The sequence below is a fragment of the Talpa europaea genome, assembly GCF_964194135.1.
Source record: "Talpa europaea genome assembly, chromosome: 8".
Taxonomy (NCBI): Eukaryota; Metazoa; Chordata; class Mammalia; order Eulipotyphla; family Talpidae; genus Talpa; species Talpa europaea.
Window position 1 is genome coordinate 111,228,508 of NC_140075.1, and position 18,350 is coordinate 111,246,857.

An 18,350-nucleotide genomic window follows, 5' to 3' on the forward strand; every position below is an offset into this window, starting at 1 on the left:
TTCCCCACTCTGTCTTTGGTGAATCCTCTCAACCCCCCACACCTCTGGCCTATACCCTAGTTCTTGTATGCATAAATAAATAAATCTTTAAAAAAAAAAAAACTAACCTAAATGGACAAACAGGGATAAAGAGGAGATTAATGTAATCAGGAGGAAACCAGGACAAAGCAGAAAGCAAAAACAAGTCTCACAAAGCAATAATCAATACAATGTCAATTTGAGAAGAAATATTGCATTTATAAAACAAGAACAGCATGCAAGAAAAAAAAGTATAAAATGAAGTTCAGAGAAATTAAAAATATGAAAGCCACAAAAAAAATCCCAAAGCATTGCTAAGGAGCTACTCTAGAATGGCACAAAAATCAAAAGAGCTGGATAAGAGGCTTAAAATATGTAAGAATTACATCTGATCAAATACAATGTGACCAATGTTTGGTTCAATATCCAACCATTAGGGGTTTTAGAAAGAGAAAAAGGAAGGAGGAAGGGAATAATGAAAAATTTTAAGATCTGAAGAACATGAATTTCTAAACCAAAAGGTTTGCTAAGAGCCCAGAAAAAAAAGCTGATAAAAGATCTGGACAAAATTACAGATGCAGAGAACAAACAAAGGTCAGGAAAGGGAGGAAAGAGGTAGGCGTGGCTATAAATGGTAGCACCAAGGCCTCTAAGCAATAGAACTAGAACTATATCTTGACACTGTACCTTGAGGGTGTCAGGGAACCTACACAGTGACTAAACTGCATAGAACAACTATATATACAAGAGCTGAAATATGAAAAAGGTTGGTGGATTCTATCCACATCAGTTTCCTGACTGTAACATCGTCCTATATACAAGATGTTACTCTGGGTGGAAGGCATGCAGGATCCTTCTGCATTATTACTACACTAATTCGTAACTCCCTGGGAATCGATAATCATTTAAAAGATAATCATTTAAAAATATAAACAGAAGAATAAAAAGATCTACAACAACAACATAGTGTTTCTAAAAATCATCAAATTTCAATCAGTGAAAAGAAAGTTTCTCAAAACCTTCAGGGAGAGCAAAAAGTAAGCCAAATACAAAAAGGATCAAGAATAAGACTAGTCTCCACATCAGAAACTCTAAGGGAAAAAGCCCCTTTGCATGCACACTCTCAAGCAAGTGTGTTCTCTCTCTCTCACACACACACACACACTCACACACTCACACCATTTTGTATATACTCCCTGCTCTTTTTTCTCCTTAGCCGTCATCACCTGCCTTCATTTATTTACAGACTGCTTGCTGTCTCTGTTCACTGCAGTTTCCTAGAACCTACAACCACATCTGGGAAAGAGGGAGACACTATGCTTTTTCTAAATGCAGGAATCTAGCTTCTGGACAGCAGCACTAGAAGTTACAAGACAAGCAGCAGTGGGTTCCACATTCTTGGGGGTGGGGACAATAATTCTCAACTAGACCTATGCCAGCCAAGTCATGGTATGCAGGTAATGTGTGAAGGGCATCAGTGCTTGACACTGCCACAGATGCCCTTCCAGCCTCCCTGGGAGTAGGTACTTCCCCTAAAATAACAAAGGAAGGGACCAACAAGGGAAGAGGTGGGATCCAGAAGGCAAGAGAAAAGTCCTGGAGAAAAGTCAAGGACAAATCAGGGAGGAAATGGCTGGAGGCAAAGATTTAACTAAGATTGTGATGTAGCCAGATTCTGACAAAAGCGTTGGGATGGTCTGCATGATTGGGATTAACCCTTCCATAACAGGAAGTCAAGAAGCAATGTCAAAATTGCTAAGTCAGTAAGTATAATTGTAAAACCATATTAGTAAGTTAAAAAAAAATAATAGAAGCTTTCTTAGACCCATAACTAAGGATTGAAGGTGGGAGGGTCAGGAGCTGTCATTTTTCAGCTTAAGATTTTTGCTTTTATTCTACTTTTTAAGCTAAGTGCACATGTCATTTTGATAAAAGAGTTAAAAATTTAATTTAAATTTTAACTTTCAGAAATCATCCAAGTTCTCCTCACTGTGTAAAGACTGAAATTTAATCTCCAGGAAAATTCCTACCAGGCCCTTTATTATCTGGCCATCCCTGACCAATCTAGCCTGGTCTCCACCCCGCCACCCTCCCCCTTAGGCACCCAGTTTGTAGGCTGCAGAAGCCACTTTGAGCCCCAGGCTCTCTCATTCTCCCCTCTACCTCCAACTCCTCCTGGCAAATTCTTCCATGTTCTCTGGGCCTCGGCTCTTACCTGGCCCCCACACTGATACCTTCTTCCCTTCTGTTCCAGGTAGGCCTGCCTGTTCCTTCCTGTCTATCCTCTCAGGCCTCATGCGCTACTCCCATCCCTCCGAACCTTAAAGCAACGAGCTTAGTGTCTCCTGGTGGGAATTCTGCGTGCTGTCCCCTCTTCTGAACTGTGTACTTACTAGGGTTAGAGGTTGTTAGGGTTTTCATTTTTATATCTCAAATACAGGGCTTGGCACTTGAAAATATATCAGTTGATCAAGCAAATGAATGGAAAGCAAGAACCTCCCATCCAGAGATTCTGAGAATTCAACAGCAATCTATCTCCCACTTCTCAAATACCATCAGCACCCCTGGGTGCTCCTGAGTCCTTCCTGATGCAGCAGACACCATCACCTCCTCTTAAAAACCACTCCTCTGTTCTATCTCATCTCCCTTACCTCCAAAGGGATGCTGCACCACCGCTGACCATGTGTATATTTGTCACACTGAATCTAAAATGATTGTGATAAGACTGCACCATGATTTTATACACCACCAAGGAAGAAAGAAAATAACCTCCAGGGCCTCCCTGGTGGCGCAAGGGATTGAGACACAACCTATGAAGCTATCTGCAGCCACTGCAGCATGAGTTCGATCCCCAGCCAGGGAGCTACCCACATGTTGCAGCAGACCCCTCCCGACTCACCCACTGCTCCCCTCAGCAGTGTATTTCAGTTAATCTGCCTGTTCTGTTCCCCACTCTGTCTCTGGTGAATCCTCTCATCCCCAACTCCTTTGGCCTGTACCCCAGTTCTTGTATGCATAAATAAATAAATCTAAAAAATAAAAGAAAGAAAATAACCTACAAATTACAAATGGGCCGCCTGTCACCTATCATCTTGGTCTTCTTATTAAAAGAGTTCTTTGTGATTTATTTAGATACAAATTTTGACCAAAGAGCATTCTTGTACTCACATAAGAGAGAAAATGTAAGAAAAACAAACGGATGAAGACTGCTAAATCTTGTGTGCCCGATGCCCCTGAATCCTTTTCAGTCATTGTTTGCATACTTCTCCACAGAAACATCCTCTGGGCCCAACAAGGAGCTGGCATGCTGGGTTCACACCTGTCTCGGATTTCCCCAGGCCACAGGTCCCTTTCTGCGAGTTTCGATGTGCACGTGAAAGCAGTGACACCCCCACATTCAGAGACACGCTTCTCCGAGCTGACAAAATATGAACCCCTCAGGCTCCTTCCAAGGCTCTGACCCCCATCCCATGGGGGTTGCTCCCCTCATCCTCCCGTTCCATCTCCTTGGGAGCTTTCCTCATCAAGGTCTCCAGGAGGGCAGATAAAATCAGATTATTGGGCCCACCTACCCTTCACCCCCAGTTCACAGGTTCAGTAGACCTGTGGTAGGCTGGGAATCTGCACTCCTCCAAGCTCTCAGGTGAAGCTCAGGCTGCCGGTCTGCAGGCCACACTTTGAGAACTACAGCTCTAGCACGTTTCAATAACCCCCATTCAGGTTCCATTCTTAGGTTGCAGGCCCCTGTTTCCAACTCTCTAAGGTAAGTCCTATAGAAATGGTGGCAAAAAGTGAAAGGGGGGAATTGTTAGGGGGAAAGGATGTCCTAAAGCTAATTCCATACAGGCTTTGTGGACTCCACCCCCACCCCAGGCCAAAGCCAAAGACACTGGGAACTCCAAATCCCATCCCCACCAAAGGGAAGGTGGCTGGGACCTGAGGGTGGGGTTAAGCCGCCAGGTTGGTAAAAAGCCAGACACGTGGGCTTTGGAGGGGTCCCCCATTTTCACTCTCCAAAGCTCGCAGCGTCCGGCCAGTTCTGAGAGTGCCTTTGGGTTTCCAGGTCGTGGGATCGGGTAGGACGCATTAAAGACTTTATTTCCCTATTTTCTCCCTGAGTTGTACATTTCCTTATTTCCTTTTCCCTTGTAAATAAACCTTTTATTACCCTTTTGTGTGTGCCTGTGGTGGAGTATTCATAAGTCCCTTGTAAGCGCGCGGGTGAGGACCCACAGCCAGGCAACCTGTTCAATATCGGGGTTGCCCTCTAACAAACCCATCAGATACAACTCATCCCAAACTTTATCCACATGCCAACCCCAGCTCACCCTTCCACTGGCAAAATTCTTCACTCTGAGCTTCTTTCCCCTAGTGGCTGGCCTCTCCCTAGTGGCTTCAATCAATTAGAAATGGAAGTCAGTCTCACATTATGGTCACCATACTCTTTATACTAAATCCACCTTCAAAAGTTTCTCAGACCTAACCTCTCCTTTTAACCCTTCTGTCACGGTTCCAATTCGGATGTCCCTAAATGGACATTAACTAGATCTCTTGACTGAACTGTTCAAATTGCCTCCTAATTGGCATGCCTGCCCCTAGATGCTCCCACTTCTAGAACATCCCCTATCATTGCCAGAATTATCTTGCTAAAAAAGGAGCTCCAACTCATACCCTGCTCAGACACCTTTCTGTTGGAAACTTCCTGTTAAGCTTAACAAAACAGTTGTTAGTTATTTCCCGGTTATCATATGCTGGCACTAGGCAACACACATTGTGTGCACGGCTCATTTAATTTCAACAAGTTCTAGGTGTGGGAACTATCATTATTAGTCCCATTTTACTGGAGGAAATTAAGGCCCAGAGAAACTAACTTGCCCAAGTTGACATACCTGAGAAATTGTAATGTCAGGATTCTAAACTAGGTAAAACACCTCTCAAATCTTAAATATTGCTCAATTCATCCTCAGCACTACCCAGGAAGTGCTTCTATTCCAGTCCCAAGCTGCTTTTCCAGTCTGTCCGCTACCACTGAGCCCCACCTTCCTGGGCCCAGGACTCTCCACTCCTCTGGACCTGGTCTTGCTGTTCTTTCTGCCAAGCAGGTTCACCTTTCACTCCTGCTTAAATGTCCCTTCCTCTCAGAAGCCCTCCTGGCACTTGTCTGGGCTCTGTGCCTCACCTAACTTGAACCCTGGATGAATAAATGAACTGGAATTTATTCTTCCCTTCACTCTCTCAGCACCCTGCAGACAGCAAACAGTATGTGGTTTTAATTGACTCTTGCATAGAAGTGGAAACTGAGGCCAGAGACTCAAGTCCCTGCCCAAGGTCAGTGCTGGCAGGCAGCAGGGCTGGGATAGCCTGGGGCTGTGGACTCCCGCCCATTTCAGGCTTTGTCTCTGCCTCCCCCCCCACCCCCCCATCCCCAGGGATCCCAGGCCTTATTCTCCAGAACAAAAGGCCTGGAGTCTGACCAAGGCAGGGTAACCCATCAATCATCCCCAGCCCCTCTCCTGTGGGAGTTCCCTAACAGGCCTGCACAGGCCCGCTGTGAGCAGAGGAAGTGCAGTGCCAGGGCCTCTTTCTTCCTTGCTCCTTAAGTCTTAGACCCAGGAGCTACTCCCAGTGACCTGCTACTCCCAGTGACCTGCTAGTCCCAGGGATTTGGGAACTTGGGATGGGGTACAGGTGACTTCACCCTCACACAGGCATAGTGGCCATGCATCCTGCATTCCTTAAGGGCTTCCTCTCCAACCAGGAGAAAATCCAAGTGGCTCTCTCCATGGTCAGCCTCCCAGCCCCGTCTCCTTCCACTTTGCCTGGCTTCGCACTCACACCTGCCACACTGGCCCGCCCTTCTGGCCCCGAAGGAGATCTGCTGTGTCCTCTGCTTGGAAGCTAGTCCCAGGGATCCTAAGTGCACCCCCTACCTGGACAGTCACCACCTCAGTGCAGCACACTCAAGCCCTCTGTCTAAATCAGATGCCCGTCCCAAACACCGTAGCCTCATCACTGGTTTCTCTTCTGCAGCACTGTCACTGTGCTTCTTCCTATCATCATACTCGTGGTCTGCCTTCCCCTCTCAGGCGAGTCCACCAGGGTAGGGGCGCTGCTTCCTCAGCGCCCAGCTCAATGGTGAGGACCCAATGTTCACCGAGCAGTGAACAACTGCTTCATGAGCTCAAATGCAAGGCAGGGGCCTTCTCCAAATACTGTGCCATAGAAAGAGAGGCAGCTGCTTTGTATGTGGGCCTCTGTGAGGTTCTCACAGGGAGGGTTCCTATCAACCATTTTATATTGAACAGCACCTTCTGTGGGGAAGACCCACTGCCCCCCAAAGATGGCAATCAATGCTAGTCACCTGACTGAATCAATAAGGAAGGGTGTGAAGAAATCTAGCACAAATTTAGTTATTCCTGGAAATATGGCCTCCAATTACAAAAGCTGAGTGTCAAAATCAATCTAGTAACTGACAGGTGTAGAAATCACAATTGTAAATTGACACAAATGAAGAACTGTTTAATACTCTGGAACTGTACTTAGTGCTCAAAGCAAACTTTTTTAGGGAAGGCAGCACTTCCTCATCCAGGAAGCCTCAGGTAACGTGATTGGAGAGAAGATGGTGTGCTCTTAAGTACTTTGTCAAATAACAAAAAAAGGCCCAGAGGAGGCAAAGGCTCTATCACAGCCATTTGATAACCCCCCTTCACAAAATGTGAATAGAGTAACTGTCACAAAAAATAAGTTTTATATAATGTGATTTAAAATATGCAACTTAAGGGCCTCCCTGGTGGCGCAAGGGGTTAAGCACAGCACTGTGAAGCAATCTGAAGCCACTGCAGCAAAAGTTCGATTGCTGGCCAGGGAGCTACCCACATGGTGCAGCAGACCTCTTGACTCGCCTGCTGCTCCCCTTAGCAGTGTGTTTCAGTCAATCCACCTGTTCTGTTCCCCACTCTGTCTCTCGTGAATCCTCTCATCCCCTGTATACCTCTGGCCTACACCCCAGTTGTCTACACAAAAATAAATAAATCTTTAAAAAAGATCATGTACGCAAACTGGCCAAACTTTTCTGGTATTCCTCATTATGCCCCAACGGTGGACATGGGGAATCACTCTGGGAATGGCCTTCTAGTCAGATTCTGAGAACTTCCTGTGTGCCAAGTACTATGGGAGGGTGTGGGGCTCTGTGAAAACCCAAGTAAATGGAACCCCATCCTTAGTAGCTTGTGCTCTTCTTGGAGGACCAGATAAGTAATACCAATAGGTGCTGGGGTGCTGGTCAAAGATTACAGAGCACCCAGGAGGGGGACGGCTGTGTCAAATGAGAAGAGGAAACCAGAGAAAGCTTCCAGGAGGAAATACTAGCTCATTTGAGACCTGATGCACCAAAATAGGGACCAGAGGCTGAAGGAGGGAAGCAGAGTAGATTATGTGCGAAGTCTAGAAAGGGTGTGACGGGATCCGTGAGAAGCAGGCGAAGAAAACACTTGGCCGACCCCCAGCCTGCAAGGGCGAGGGAAGCCGAGGCTGTGAGGTCAGCATGGGGCGATCCCAGCAGACATCCTCATAGTCATGTTCTGGAGCCTCGATCTTACCCACAGGCAAGCAACAAGAGTGACATGTTCAATTTTTGCACCCAATACTAATGATAAAGGACTGATCACAAAAATCTGCAAAGAGCTGATGAGACTCAACAACAACAAAGAAAATAACCCAGTCAAAAAATGGGCAGAAGAGCTAAAAAGAAACTTCTCTGAAGAGGAAATGCAAATGGCCAACAGACATATGAAAAAATGTTCAACATCACTTGTAATCAGGGAAATGCAAATCAAAACTACCATGAGATACCATCTTACACCAGTGAGAATGGCACATATTAAAAAAACTAGCAACAACAAATGCTGGCGAGGTTGTGGAGAAAAAGGAACTCTCCTGTACTCTTGGTGGGAGTGCAAACTGGTCCAACCACTATGGAGAGCTGTGTGGAGATTTCTGGACCTACTAAACATAGAGCTTCCATAGGATCCAGCAATTCCACTCCTAGGTATTTACCCAAAGGACACAGAAACATCAATTCCAAAGAGCACCTGCACCCCTATGTTTATAGCAGCACTGTTTGCAATAGCTAAGCTTTGGAAACAGCCCAAATGCCCAAAAATAGATGACTGGATCAAGAAGATGTGGTACATATACACCATGGAATATTACTCAGCATTCAAAAAAGATAAACACATGCAATTTGCAGCAACATGGATGGCGCTGGAAGGGATCATGCTCAGCGAAATAAGCCAGAAAGAAAAAGAAAAATACCACCGGATGGTCTCACTCATAGCAGGAATCTAGAAAACTTAAATAAGGGATCAGGAAAATGAATAACTATAAGAAAGTGAAAATCAAAATCAACAAAAAAACTATGAACCAGAGACACTTTTTGGGGGGTGGGGGCCAGGAGGGGAGGGATTGGGGTCAGAATGGGGCATGTGCAGTTGTATGGGGGAATATAAAAATAAAATTTATTATTTAAAAAAAAAAAAAGAGTGACATGTTCAGATGTGTGTAGAAAGGTCTCTCTGACAACTCTAACCAGACCCAGAGTGGACACTACTGTAGTAGTGTCAGTGGTCAGTGGTGGCCTGGACTGAAGCAGGGGCCATGGGCAGAAGCTGTTGGGTTAAGAGACATGGAGAAAGGAATATGAACAGGACATGGCTGCTGTGATGCTGGCTTGGGTTGGGGGGTGGTAGTGTGGGCAAGAAGAAAACTTAAGGGTAAGAACTGGGGTTCTGGCATGAATACTGGGGGAGTGAGACAGCAGAGATAAAGCTTCTGTTTAGGATGCACTGCTTTCTGGATGCTTCCAAGTTCCCCAAATGGAAATGTTCACTAAGTGTTAAAGGGACGTTGTTCAGGGGAGAGGTTGAGAGCAAGAGACACTGGGATTCATTCCAGAGGCAACTGAAGCCATGGGCAGATGTTTGCATTAAGACAGGTCAAGAACTGGGAGGATGAGAAGGGAGACACAGGAAGCTGAAGGTTAAGAGGATCCAGTGTTTATTTAAATCAGGAGATAGTAGAGGTATTTAAATGCTGATGGAAAGTAAGTGACTGTGGAAGAATAAGATAAAACAGAGGAGATGATGCGATGGAGGGTCTCTGGGAGTGGAGAGGAGTTGGATTCAATGCCTGGGAAGAGCTGAGTCTGCAGACAAGTCTTCCAGCACTGAGTGGGTGGTAAGAACTCAGTGTTCAATCGATGAATGATCCTGTGGGTGTGGGAGAGTGGGGAGGGTTGGGGGAAACAGGCTGAGGGAGTTCCCATCTGAGAACTTGTCGTGTCTCCATGAACAGCAGGCAGGGTCACTGCTGGGAATGAGAGAGTGCAAGAGGATGAAGGTTTGGGGGTACAGTTTGAAAAGACCCCCAAATTGACTCCCCAATAGGCCACCTCATCACTTTGGTCCTCATTACTGTTATAGGGCTGCCCCGATACAAAACGGAGTGCCTGCCTGTGGGTCCTCACCCGCGCGCTTAAAAGGACTTATCAATACTCTACTGCAGGCACACCGGGAAAGGTTAATAAAAGGTTTATTTACAAGGGAAGGGATTACCATGGGGGCAGTGTCATTGTCCAGCACCTGGCACTCAGCTCTAGGATCCCGTCACCAGAAAGGGTGCCAGCTCTCAGGGCAGACCCACAGGTGCAGGTTCAGGGACTGGCTGTATAAGCTCAGGAAGGCCCGTGCCCTCAAGTACAAGAATTGATCTGTGTAAACTGCAATCTGCCTAACCTGCAAATTCACTCCAAGCAAAAGTCCTAGAAGGGAACTAGATCATAATCAGAAAGATGTTAATCAGATAAATTGAATAGTTTAATCACATCAGGCTGACCCCAGGTCACTCCCTTCCCTAGGGGTGGTGCCTTGGCCAAGTTGGCCTTCTTTTTCTTTGCCCCCGGGGCTGATCAATCTTCAATGGGAGGGCCTCCCTGGTGGTGCAGTTGAGCACAGCGCTATGAAGCTGTCCACAGCCTCTGCAGTGCTGGTTCGATCCCAGCCAGCCAGCCACTGAGCAACCCACATGGCACAGCAGACCTCTCCTGTCTCGCCCACTGCTCCCCTCAGCCATGTATTTCAGTCAGTCTGCCTGTTCTGTTCCCCACTCTGTCTCTGGTGAATCCTCTCACCCTCCTGCACTTCTGGCCAGTACCCCAGTTCTTGTATAAATAAATCTTTAAAAATTTTTAAAAAGAGAGGAAAAAAATCTTCAATGGGAACATTTTTTCTTCAGATGTGCTAATAGATTCAGTGGGGCTGAGGGTTATTATCTCCTTGGGGTGGAGTCTTGCCCTCCCTTCAGAAAGGTGCCTTCTCGAACCCCCAGCACTGACAACAGACCCCTTTCACAGAACAGAATCATGCAGGCGAAGTTGAAGTAAACACTTGATATGAAGAATGATTTTGATATGAAGTTGATTTGAAGTACCCTCATCCCCCCAAAGTTGTGGTGTAACAAAGTGCAAATATTTTCTGTAAAAAGCAAGAAAACTGTTAAGTGTTTTTGGCCTTGTGGCCAATAGTTCCATGTCACCACTACTCAGCCGGGCACCAAAGCAGTCAGATGAGATGCAAAGGAACAGGTGTGGCTGTGTTGATCTGAAGTGATCTCAGCAGGGGAGGCGGGTGTGAGTGCCACCATTTCCAGAGCTTTCCAAACACATCTGTTTGTGAAAAGATCATTCTGGATAACTACAGGCCTTTGGCCCAAGTTATTGGACTTTTGAAAAATGGTCTGCAGAGCCTCCTTAGTTGGGTGGGTGTCTGGGACTGGACCCTGACACTGAGGCTCCATAGTCTTCCTGAAGACCTGGACCAAGTCTCTTTGGAACAAGGACTCAATAAAGGCTCACTTGGTTCTTAGCTTGTGTCTGTGGGTGTCGAGACAGGTCATATTTTTCCTCTCTATACTTTTCCTAATTTTCCCATGACTTCCATTCAGAAACAACAAAATCAAAATCATCATTAAAGCAAAAACAGTACTTAACAAATAAAAGTACAAGAGCAGGGGCCTCCCTGGTAGCGCAGGGGTTAAAGTCTCAGCACTATCAAGCTATCACCAGCCACTTATGGAATGAATTTGATCCCTAGCCAGAGCTGACCCAAATGGCACAGTGGACTTCCTCAGTCTTGCCGGCTGCTCCCCTCAGCAGTGCATTTCAGTAGATCTGCCTGTTCTGCTCCCCACTCTGCCTCTGGTGAAACCTTTTACACACACACACACCTGCCCCCGCACCTCTGGCCTATACCCCAGTTCTTATATGCATAAATAAATAAAATATATCTTTAAAAAACAAACAAAACAAATACAATTCTTAATAAAAGTACCAGAGCAATCTGTCAGCCTTACAGTTTCCTGTCCCCTGTCCTAGAGAAACCTGTTTCTGGTGATGAAAGTGAAGCTAACATAGAAGCAACAAGAACCGTTCAGTTCTGATTGTACAGGGCTGCTGTTTGATTTTTGACTTCTAGGAAGAGATCATTATCCTATTCAGGATAGCAAATAATTAAGACTATTTACAAAAGTGCTGAGGTCCTACAAAAACAGTGATTCAAAAGAGCACCTGTAAACCTATGTTTATTGCAGCACTATTTACAATAAGTAAAACCCGGAAACAACCCAAATGCCCAAAAATAAGATGACTGGATCAAGAAGATGTGGCATATATACACAATGGAATATTACTCAGCAATCAAAAAAGATAAACTCATGCCATTCGCAGCAACATGGATGGAACTAGAAGGAATTATGCTCAGTGAAATAAGCCAGAAGGAAAAAGAAAAATATCAGATGGTTTCACTTATAGCAGGAATATAGGGGAACCCAATAAGACATCAGTGTAAAAAATAATAACAATACAAAACACAACAAAGTAAAAATAAACAATTATAAACCAGAGACATCCTGCAGGGGAGGAGGAGGGAGAGGGATCGGAGGGAGGGAGGGAGAGAGGAGCACAGGGGAAGGAAATTCTATGGGGACTCAATCTGAGGGGGTGGGGAGAAGCAAAAATTGTCTAAAAAAATTTAAAAAATGATAAATGTTAACATAAAAAAGATGACTTAAAAAAATAAAATAAAGAAAGTGCTGAGGTCCTCCTGATTTGCTGAGGACATGCTCAACACCAGGCCTCTGTTGAGGGTACAGTTGGTTTTCTGGTCTACACCAGCCTCTGCTTTCATAAAAGTTGATCCAGAACTCTAGTTCATTAGGAACAAAATGGAGAGAAGAAAATGGACATGTTTCTTAAAAAGCAATTTTTCAAAAATTGACCTTCAATAATCTGAAATAATGGCAACCTCACCAGGCCATGTCCCATTTGGGAAGAAGACTGCTATTTCACCCACTTAACAGCTTAACCATTGCCTTAAACATCTCATGCTTACTTGTCAAATATCCAATGATATTTGATTGGATATGAGACTGAAGGTTTGCAACCCTGCCTGAAGCAAGACACTTGAAATACTATGTTGTGCTTTTCAAATAGAGACATTCCAGGGCTCCCTCCAGGCGTGGGGGCATAAAGGTGGTAGGAACCAGGATGCATTCATTCACTGTCCTGGAGATTAAAACTGGTACAGTGATGCAAACGATACTCAACAAATAGTTGCTGAAAGATGGTATTGTGGTTCTTTCGGGGGAAGGTACAGGGAACCAGGACCTAGGGAGGACTTCTTTTCTGTTTTGTTCTTTTGCACTGCTTGAATTCTTATCGTATTAATTTTTTTAAGGGTTAAGAAATAAATATTATGTGGCCTCCCTGGTGGCGCAAAGGGTTAAGCACAGCCCTATGAAGCAATCCGCAGCCTCTGCAGCACAAGTTCCATCCCCAGCTGGCCAGGGAGCAACCCACATGGCGCAGCAGACCTCTACCTACTCGCCCACTGCTCCCTTCAACAATGTACTTCGGTCAATCTGCCTGTTCTGTTCCCCACTCTGTCGCTGGTGGATCCTCTCACCCCAGCTCTCGTATGCATAAAATAAATAAATCTTTAAAAAAAAATAAGTATTATGTACAGCTAAAAATTTAAATCCTGTTAAGTCAAAATAATAATACACTGTTTTATTTAACTATATGTAATGACAAAAGCTGCTCTGTAAGATGAAGCAAATTATGCATCACTTATCTTAGTAATAATATTTCAAGTAATATTGTAAAAGTGAAAGTAATAGTTGCAAATGTTTATTTAGTACTTCCTAGTTGCCAGGCAATATTCTAAGTGCTGTGATATATATTAACTCAATCTCCTTAATCAGTACTATCACTTACAAAGGGGAAACTGAGGCAGCATGCCTCAGGGCATTTAGCTGTGAGGTAACAGATGGAGCTGGCTGACTCAGGAGCCTGGGTGGTTAACTATCTACCATATTGTCTTACGTAATATGTAAATATGGAAACCTGGCTAACCCCACTGCCTTCGACTGGCTTAATGAGTAAATGGTCTGCTGAAGAAATCTAAACAGATAAACGTTGAATGAATAAACTGAGTCATGCAGGGAAGCGCCACTGATGCAGAAGATACTCAACAGTATTTGCTGAGAGAAGTTGGGACCATGGCACCTTCTGGGGAGGGCACAGGGAAATGGGGGAGGGAAACACGGAGGACATCTTGGGGTAGCCAGGCAGGGCCAGGGCAGGCTGGGTTTTCCAGGGGGCTGCTGTTTTGGTGACAGCATGGGGTGGGGGTGGGGGTGGGGGGGGGTTAAGGGAGAGTGGGGCTGTTAGGGGGAAAGGATGTTCTGAGCTAATCCCATACAGGCTTTGTGGACCCCACCCCCACTCCAGACAAAAGCCATCAAGACATTGGGAAAGACAAATCCCGTCACCACCAAAGGGAAGGTGGCTGGGACCTGAGGGTGGAGTTAAGCAGCCAGGTTGGATATAAAAACCGTTTTGTATCGGGGCTGCCCTATAACAGGACCAGCTCATTTCAATTACCTGAGTGCGCAGGGCTTTCTATCTATCCTACTGCCAGCACCTAGAACAAAGGCTGAGCTTAGTAGATGCTTAGTAGATGGGAGACAATGAAAGAAGCCAGTTCTTGAGGCCAGCTGAGCGCTGACAGTTTCTCCAGGTGGGACCCTGTCTCCTGAACTTGGTAAAAGCCCTGTCCTTACCCCGGTTTATCTCTCCATGCCTTCATGAGAAGGATTCACTCCCCCAGCCAGTGAAGCCTTCAGCCACCCTGGTGTGGACATCTGGCTGGGCTGCCCTGCAGTGAAGAGGCTGAAGTCAGCCACGCCAATGGGACAGGCTTGACTCAGTCACAATTTAGAAAAATAATCATTTCACCAGCACAATTAACGATAAAACCAAGGCGATCCTCTCTATCTCAAGAGGCCTGGCATGGCAGGTCAAAAAATGCTATTTCCCCTGCAAAAATCAGTTTTTTGCAGGGCACACATTTGAAAGTGCACCCTACACCAGTCAGAGGTACACCTCTGGTGAGGCTTTTGGTGCAGCATCCTGGAGGAGGGTCGGGGTGCAAAAACAGGTGCAGGACTTACCCAGGATCCCAGAATGAGACCTTCCAGGAAACCGAAAAGGGGCCCAGAATGGGGAACCACTGGGTTCCTGTTGAGCCCGAGGGTCCAGGGTGCTAGGAGCTGCACCCGCACCCACACCCAGGCCCTCCCCCCTCGGCACACACCTTGGATGGTCCTCTTGAAGAACGCCTTGCAGGCCTCGCAGGAGGCCACGCCGTAGTGGTAGCCAGAGGCAATGTCCCCACACACCAGGCACAGACGCTTGGGGATGGCGTTGAGCATGTACTCGCACTTGATGGCCGAGTCCTCCATGATGCCGCCGGCACAGTCCTCGTAGCTCTTGCGGCACGGGGCGCCTCCCAGCCCGGCGCCCGCGAACATGGGCGGCGAGTCCAGACCGTTGGCGTGGGCGCCCAGGGCCAGGCCGAAGCCGCCGCTGGCGTCCGACGAGCCGCTGGGGCTGTGGTGGCTGAGGGCATCGATGCCCGAGGACGGGCTGGACGGCTCCGTCTTGATAAAGGAGCCGCAGCTGGAGCCCAGGTGCCGGTCGTCTGCGGACATCCTGCTGAGCAGCCTGCGGACAGAGGGCGGGAAGTCAGCTCCCAGGGCGCGGTGGGTGTGGCGCCCGCCCCAGGAATTAGCTCTGGGCTCCTGCACCATGGGAGGGTTGGCCCGAGGGCCTCTAGGCTGAAGCCCGGGAGATAAAATGCTGGCGGAGAAGGTCAAGTGGTCAAGAAACCGCACAGCCCCAGAGCAGGTTTCTGGTATTGTCACCTGGAACCTTCTGAGTTCTCAAAAAAAACCTACTTTTGATCAAGAAAGTCCAGCTTAGGCACCGCACCCCTTGGTTTGCAAACTGCTGGTTGGAGACAGGCACAAAACCGCTTCCAGAAAAACTATAAAATTGATAGATGGAGGCTACCATTGCTAGGCCCTGGACCAGACCTCACCACCCACTTCACCTGGCACCACTGGGGCATCAGATAAAACAAGCCCAAGCTTGGAAGTTCCCCTGAAGTTAGCCCCCATGGAGGGGGGACCTGAGGCGCCAAGTCACCTGCTGGGGCAAGAGGCAGGGCTGGGGAGGCTGCCCTTTGGGTTTTGGCTTTGCACGAGGCCCAGCTGGAATTGGCTCCCTCCCCGACACGCTCTCTCATTCCCCTTTCCAGCTCCAGCGCAGGCTGTTTCCATGCACCACCCCACCCCACCTCCACAAAGAACTCTGTTTCTCCATCAGGCAGCAGGGGGTACCTTCCCACCCTGACTCCCTGTAGTTCCTGGTGTTCTTTAACCCTATTTCAAACTTCAAGTCCCCCTGTCTCACCCAGAAAGGGGGGAGCATTACTGACAGGGCGGGTCACTGCACAGGGTCTTAGAATGAAAGCCCCTCCTCCCAGAGCCATGCTGGGTGGGTGAGCCGTGGCAGGGGTGTGACCCGACACCTCCCAGCTCTCGGGAGAGGCTAGAAAAGCTGTCAGGGAGGGCTAGAAAAGCTCGAAGTAGGAAAAAGGGGGTGTGCTGTCAGGAGCCTCCAGCTGTAGCCCACACCCAAGACCTCGGGTGAGCAGGGATGGGGGGGTTCAGGGCTTGGAGCGGGGTCCCCCCGGCCATGTGGCCCCAGTGGAGGCAGAGAGGAGGTCTAGTGCTGCCTGAGGAGCAGCTAAGAGGAGAGAGGGAGAGAGCCCAGAGAGGTCGGTAGGTAGGACACCCCATTAGTGGGGGGAGACGCCTCCCTGCTGGGAGGGAGGGTCTCAATGGAGGAGTGTCTACTGGGGCAGCAGTCCGGGTCCTGCTGCCAATGACACTAGGAGGTAGTCCCTGTTTTCTGAGCAGCCCCCTGAGGAAAGGGAAGAGGCTGCCTTACCATACTTACAAAGGCCCCGCCCACCCCAATACCAGCAAATGCAGAGGGAGGGGCCTCCAGTGTCCCTGGCCCCACTAATGATTTGGTACCTAACAGACCTCTCTCCCAGGGATGGAGTGGACCATCACACTTGCATATGTGAGACAAGGAACTCCCAGCCCATGGGGAGTTGTCACCAGAAGATGGGAGCGGCCTCTGATAAACAGAAGAGAGCAGGCAAGCTCTCGCTCTGAAGTTGGTTATCTCCTGGAATGTAGAGTTTGAAACAGAGGCACCTGGGACTCTTTGATTCAAATTGTATGTACCCAAGTCCCCCAAGATGCCTCTCCTCCAAGCCCCAAGTTTCCCTTGCATCTCAGAGGGTGCTCAGATTAGTCTCCATGGACCCTTCTACATCCTGACTCCTGTGCCCTCCTCTCCCTGGGTTCCTCAAGGCCACCTGCCTCCCCCCACCCACCGGCAGTGGTGGGTCCTCAGGAATCGTCATCAGCCTGCAGGGTATAATCCAGAGGGAAGACCTATCTGAGCAGCGTAGGGGGAACATGCACCTCAGGGTCATCTGCCAGAAGGCATCTTCCACAGGGCAGATGGAGGAGAGCCCAGCGGAGCTCTTTGCTATGTGAGCCCCTCCTGTTCGCAGCTTTGAGCTCTGCAGCTCAGATTGTCCCAGGGCCACTGTGATAAATCCTACAGGGCAAAAACACTCCCAGACTCCGGCCCCAAACTCACGAAATCTCCAGAGATTTTGGGAGATACATTTGACATAGACAATAATTATAGCAATGACTAATCAATGAGCATGTATTATATCTGCCTGCTTCAGATCTGTCCCTTAAAGCTGCAAGAAGCATGTTGTCCAGAGGAAGTAGACAGAGAGGCCGAAGCCACGTCCAGGGGGATGGTGGGCCACAGTTTCCCAACTGTTCACCCAGTTTATGGCTCAGCCAACCCTGAAGGACACCCAAAGTTGGCAGGGTTTTCATCCCTCAGCCTCAGTTTCCCCTCCTGCCCTTCTCCTTGGTTGGTTCAGAAGGACACAAAGCATTTTGCTGTGATCTTTGCAGTCAAGACACACCTTGTCTGGACCCCATCCCCAGTGGCTTCCAAAAGCTAAGAAGGAAGCAAAGTTGACCTTGATCTCAGTCAATGTGGAAAGCCAAGGTATGAATTTGGTGTCCTAGTCCCAGCTGAGGGGATCTAACAATCCCATCCCTGTAGCCCTCCCTGTCAATGACCATTATCTTTGTGCCACTAGAATGTCTTTCCAGGGAGAGTCAACACAGATTTGGGGCACCTACTATGTGCCAAGTGCTGATCAGATAACAGAAGATGGTGGGCATGGCCCCCAGTCTCAAGTTCATACTCTCACAGGAAGGAGAGACACAAGAATTGGAAGAAAGGTCTGACGTGAGTTCCCTGCTGTGCCCTTCTGGTCTTGCTTTACACACTCATATTGTAACAGGGTGGCCCCCAGGAAAGGGGGAGTTTCCCTGCCCCACCCAAGGGAGGGTGGAGCTGAGCAGGAAGAGGAGAAGCTGCAGAAGAGACTGAGGAAGGAAGGAGCAAGATGGAGCCAGGAGACCTGGAGGAGGCGCATGGAGCCTAGAGACACGTGAAGAAACTGCGCTTGTCTTTTGGTTGTGGACTGGGTGACACAGATGTGGGTAAGACCCATGGGGAGGTGACAGTGGAAGCTTTTATCTTGATGTTGATTTTGCTCTTTTCCTTCCGGGCTTGTCTGGTTGTTTCTGACCTTCTTCTGTGGGTCCCCACTGGAAGATGCTTTAGACTTGTGGCAGGCTTTGGGGCCTTGCTCTGGGCCAATCCCATTTGGATGGACTTTTACCCACGAGGGGACGGGTAACTTTGGGTGCTTCATTTAGAAACTAGACTCTTTGCCTTTCCTGTATTGTTTCCTAGTTTT

At 47.8% G+C, this 18,350-nt stretch overlaps 1 protein-coding gene across 4 annotated transcripts in view; it reads right to left on the minus strand.

Annotated features, from left to right (window-relative positions):
* Positions 1-18,350, minus strand: part of ESRRB (estrogen related receptor beta) — a gene marked incomplete at both ends in the record, with an annotated part of 161,723 nt that overhangs the window by 39,321 nt on the left and 104,052 nt on the right. For 2 of the 4 annotated variants that reach the window (XM_084240794.1, XM_084240792.1), the window contains one exon: positions 14,727-15,136. In XM_084240794.1, the coding sequence (XP_084096920.1) occupies positions 14,727-15,136 (410 nt within the window). Of the gene's footprint in view, positions 1-14,726; positions 15,137-18,350 lie in introns of those variants that run through there. The other 2 variants (XM_084240795.1, XM_084240793.1) reach the window with 2 other exon arrangements.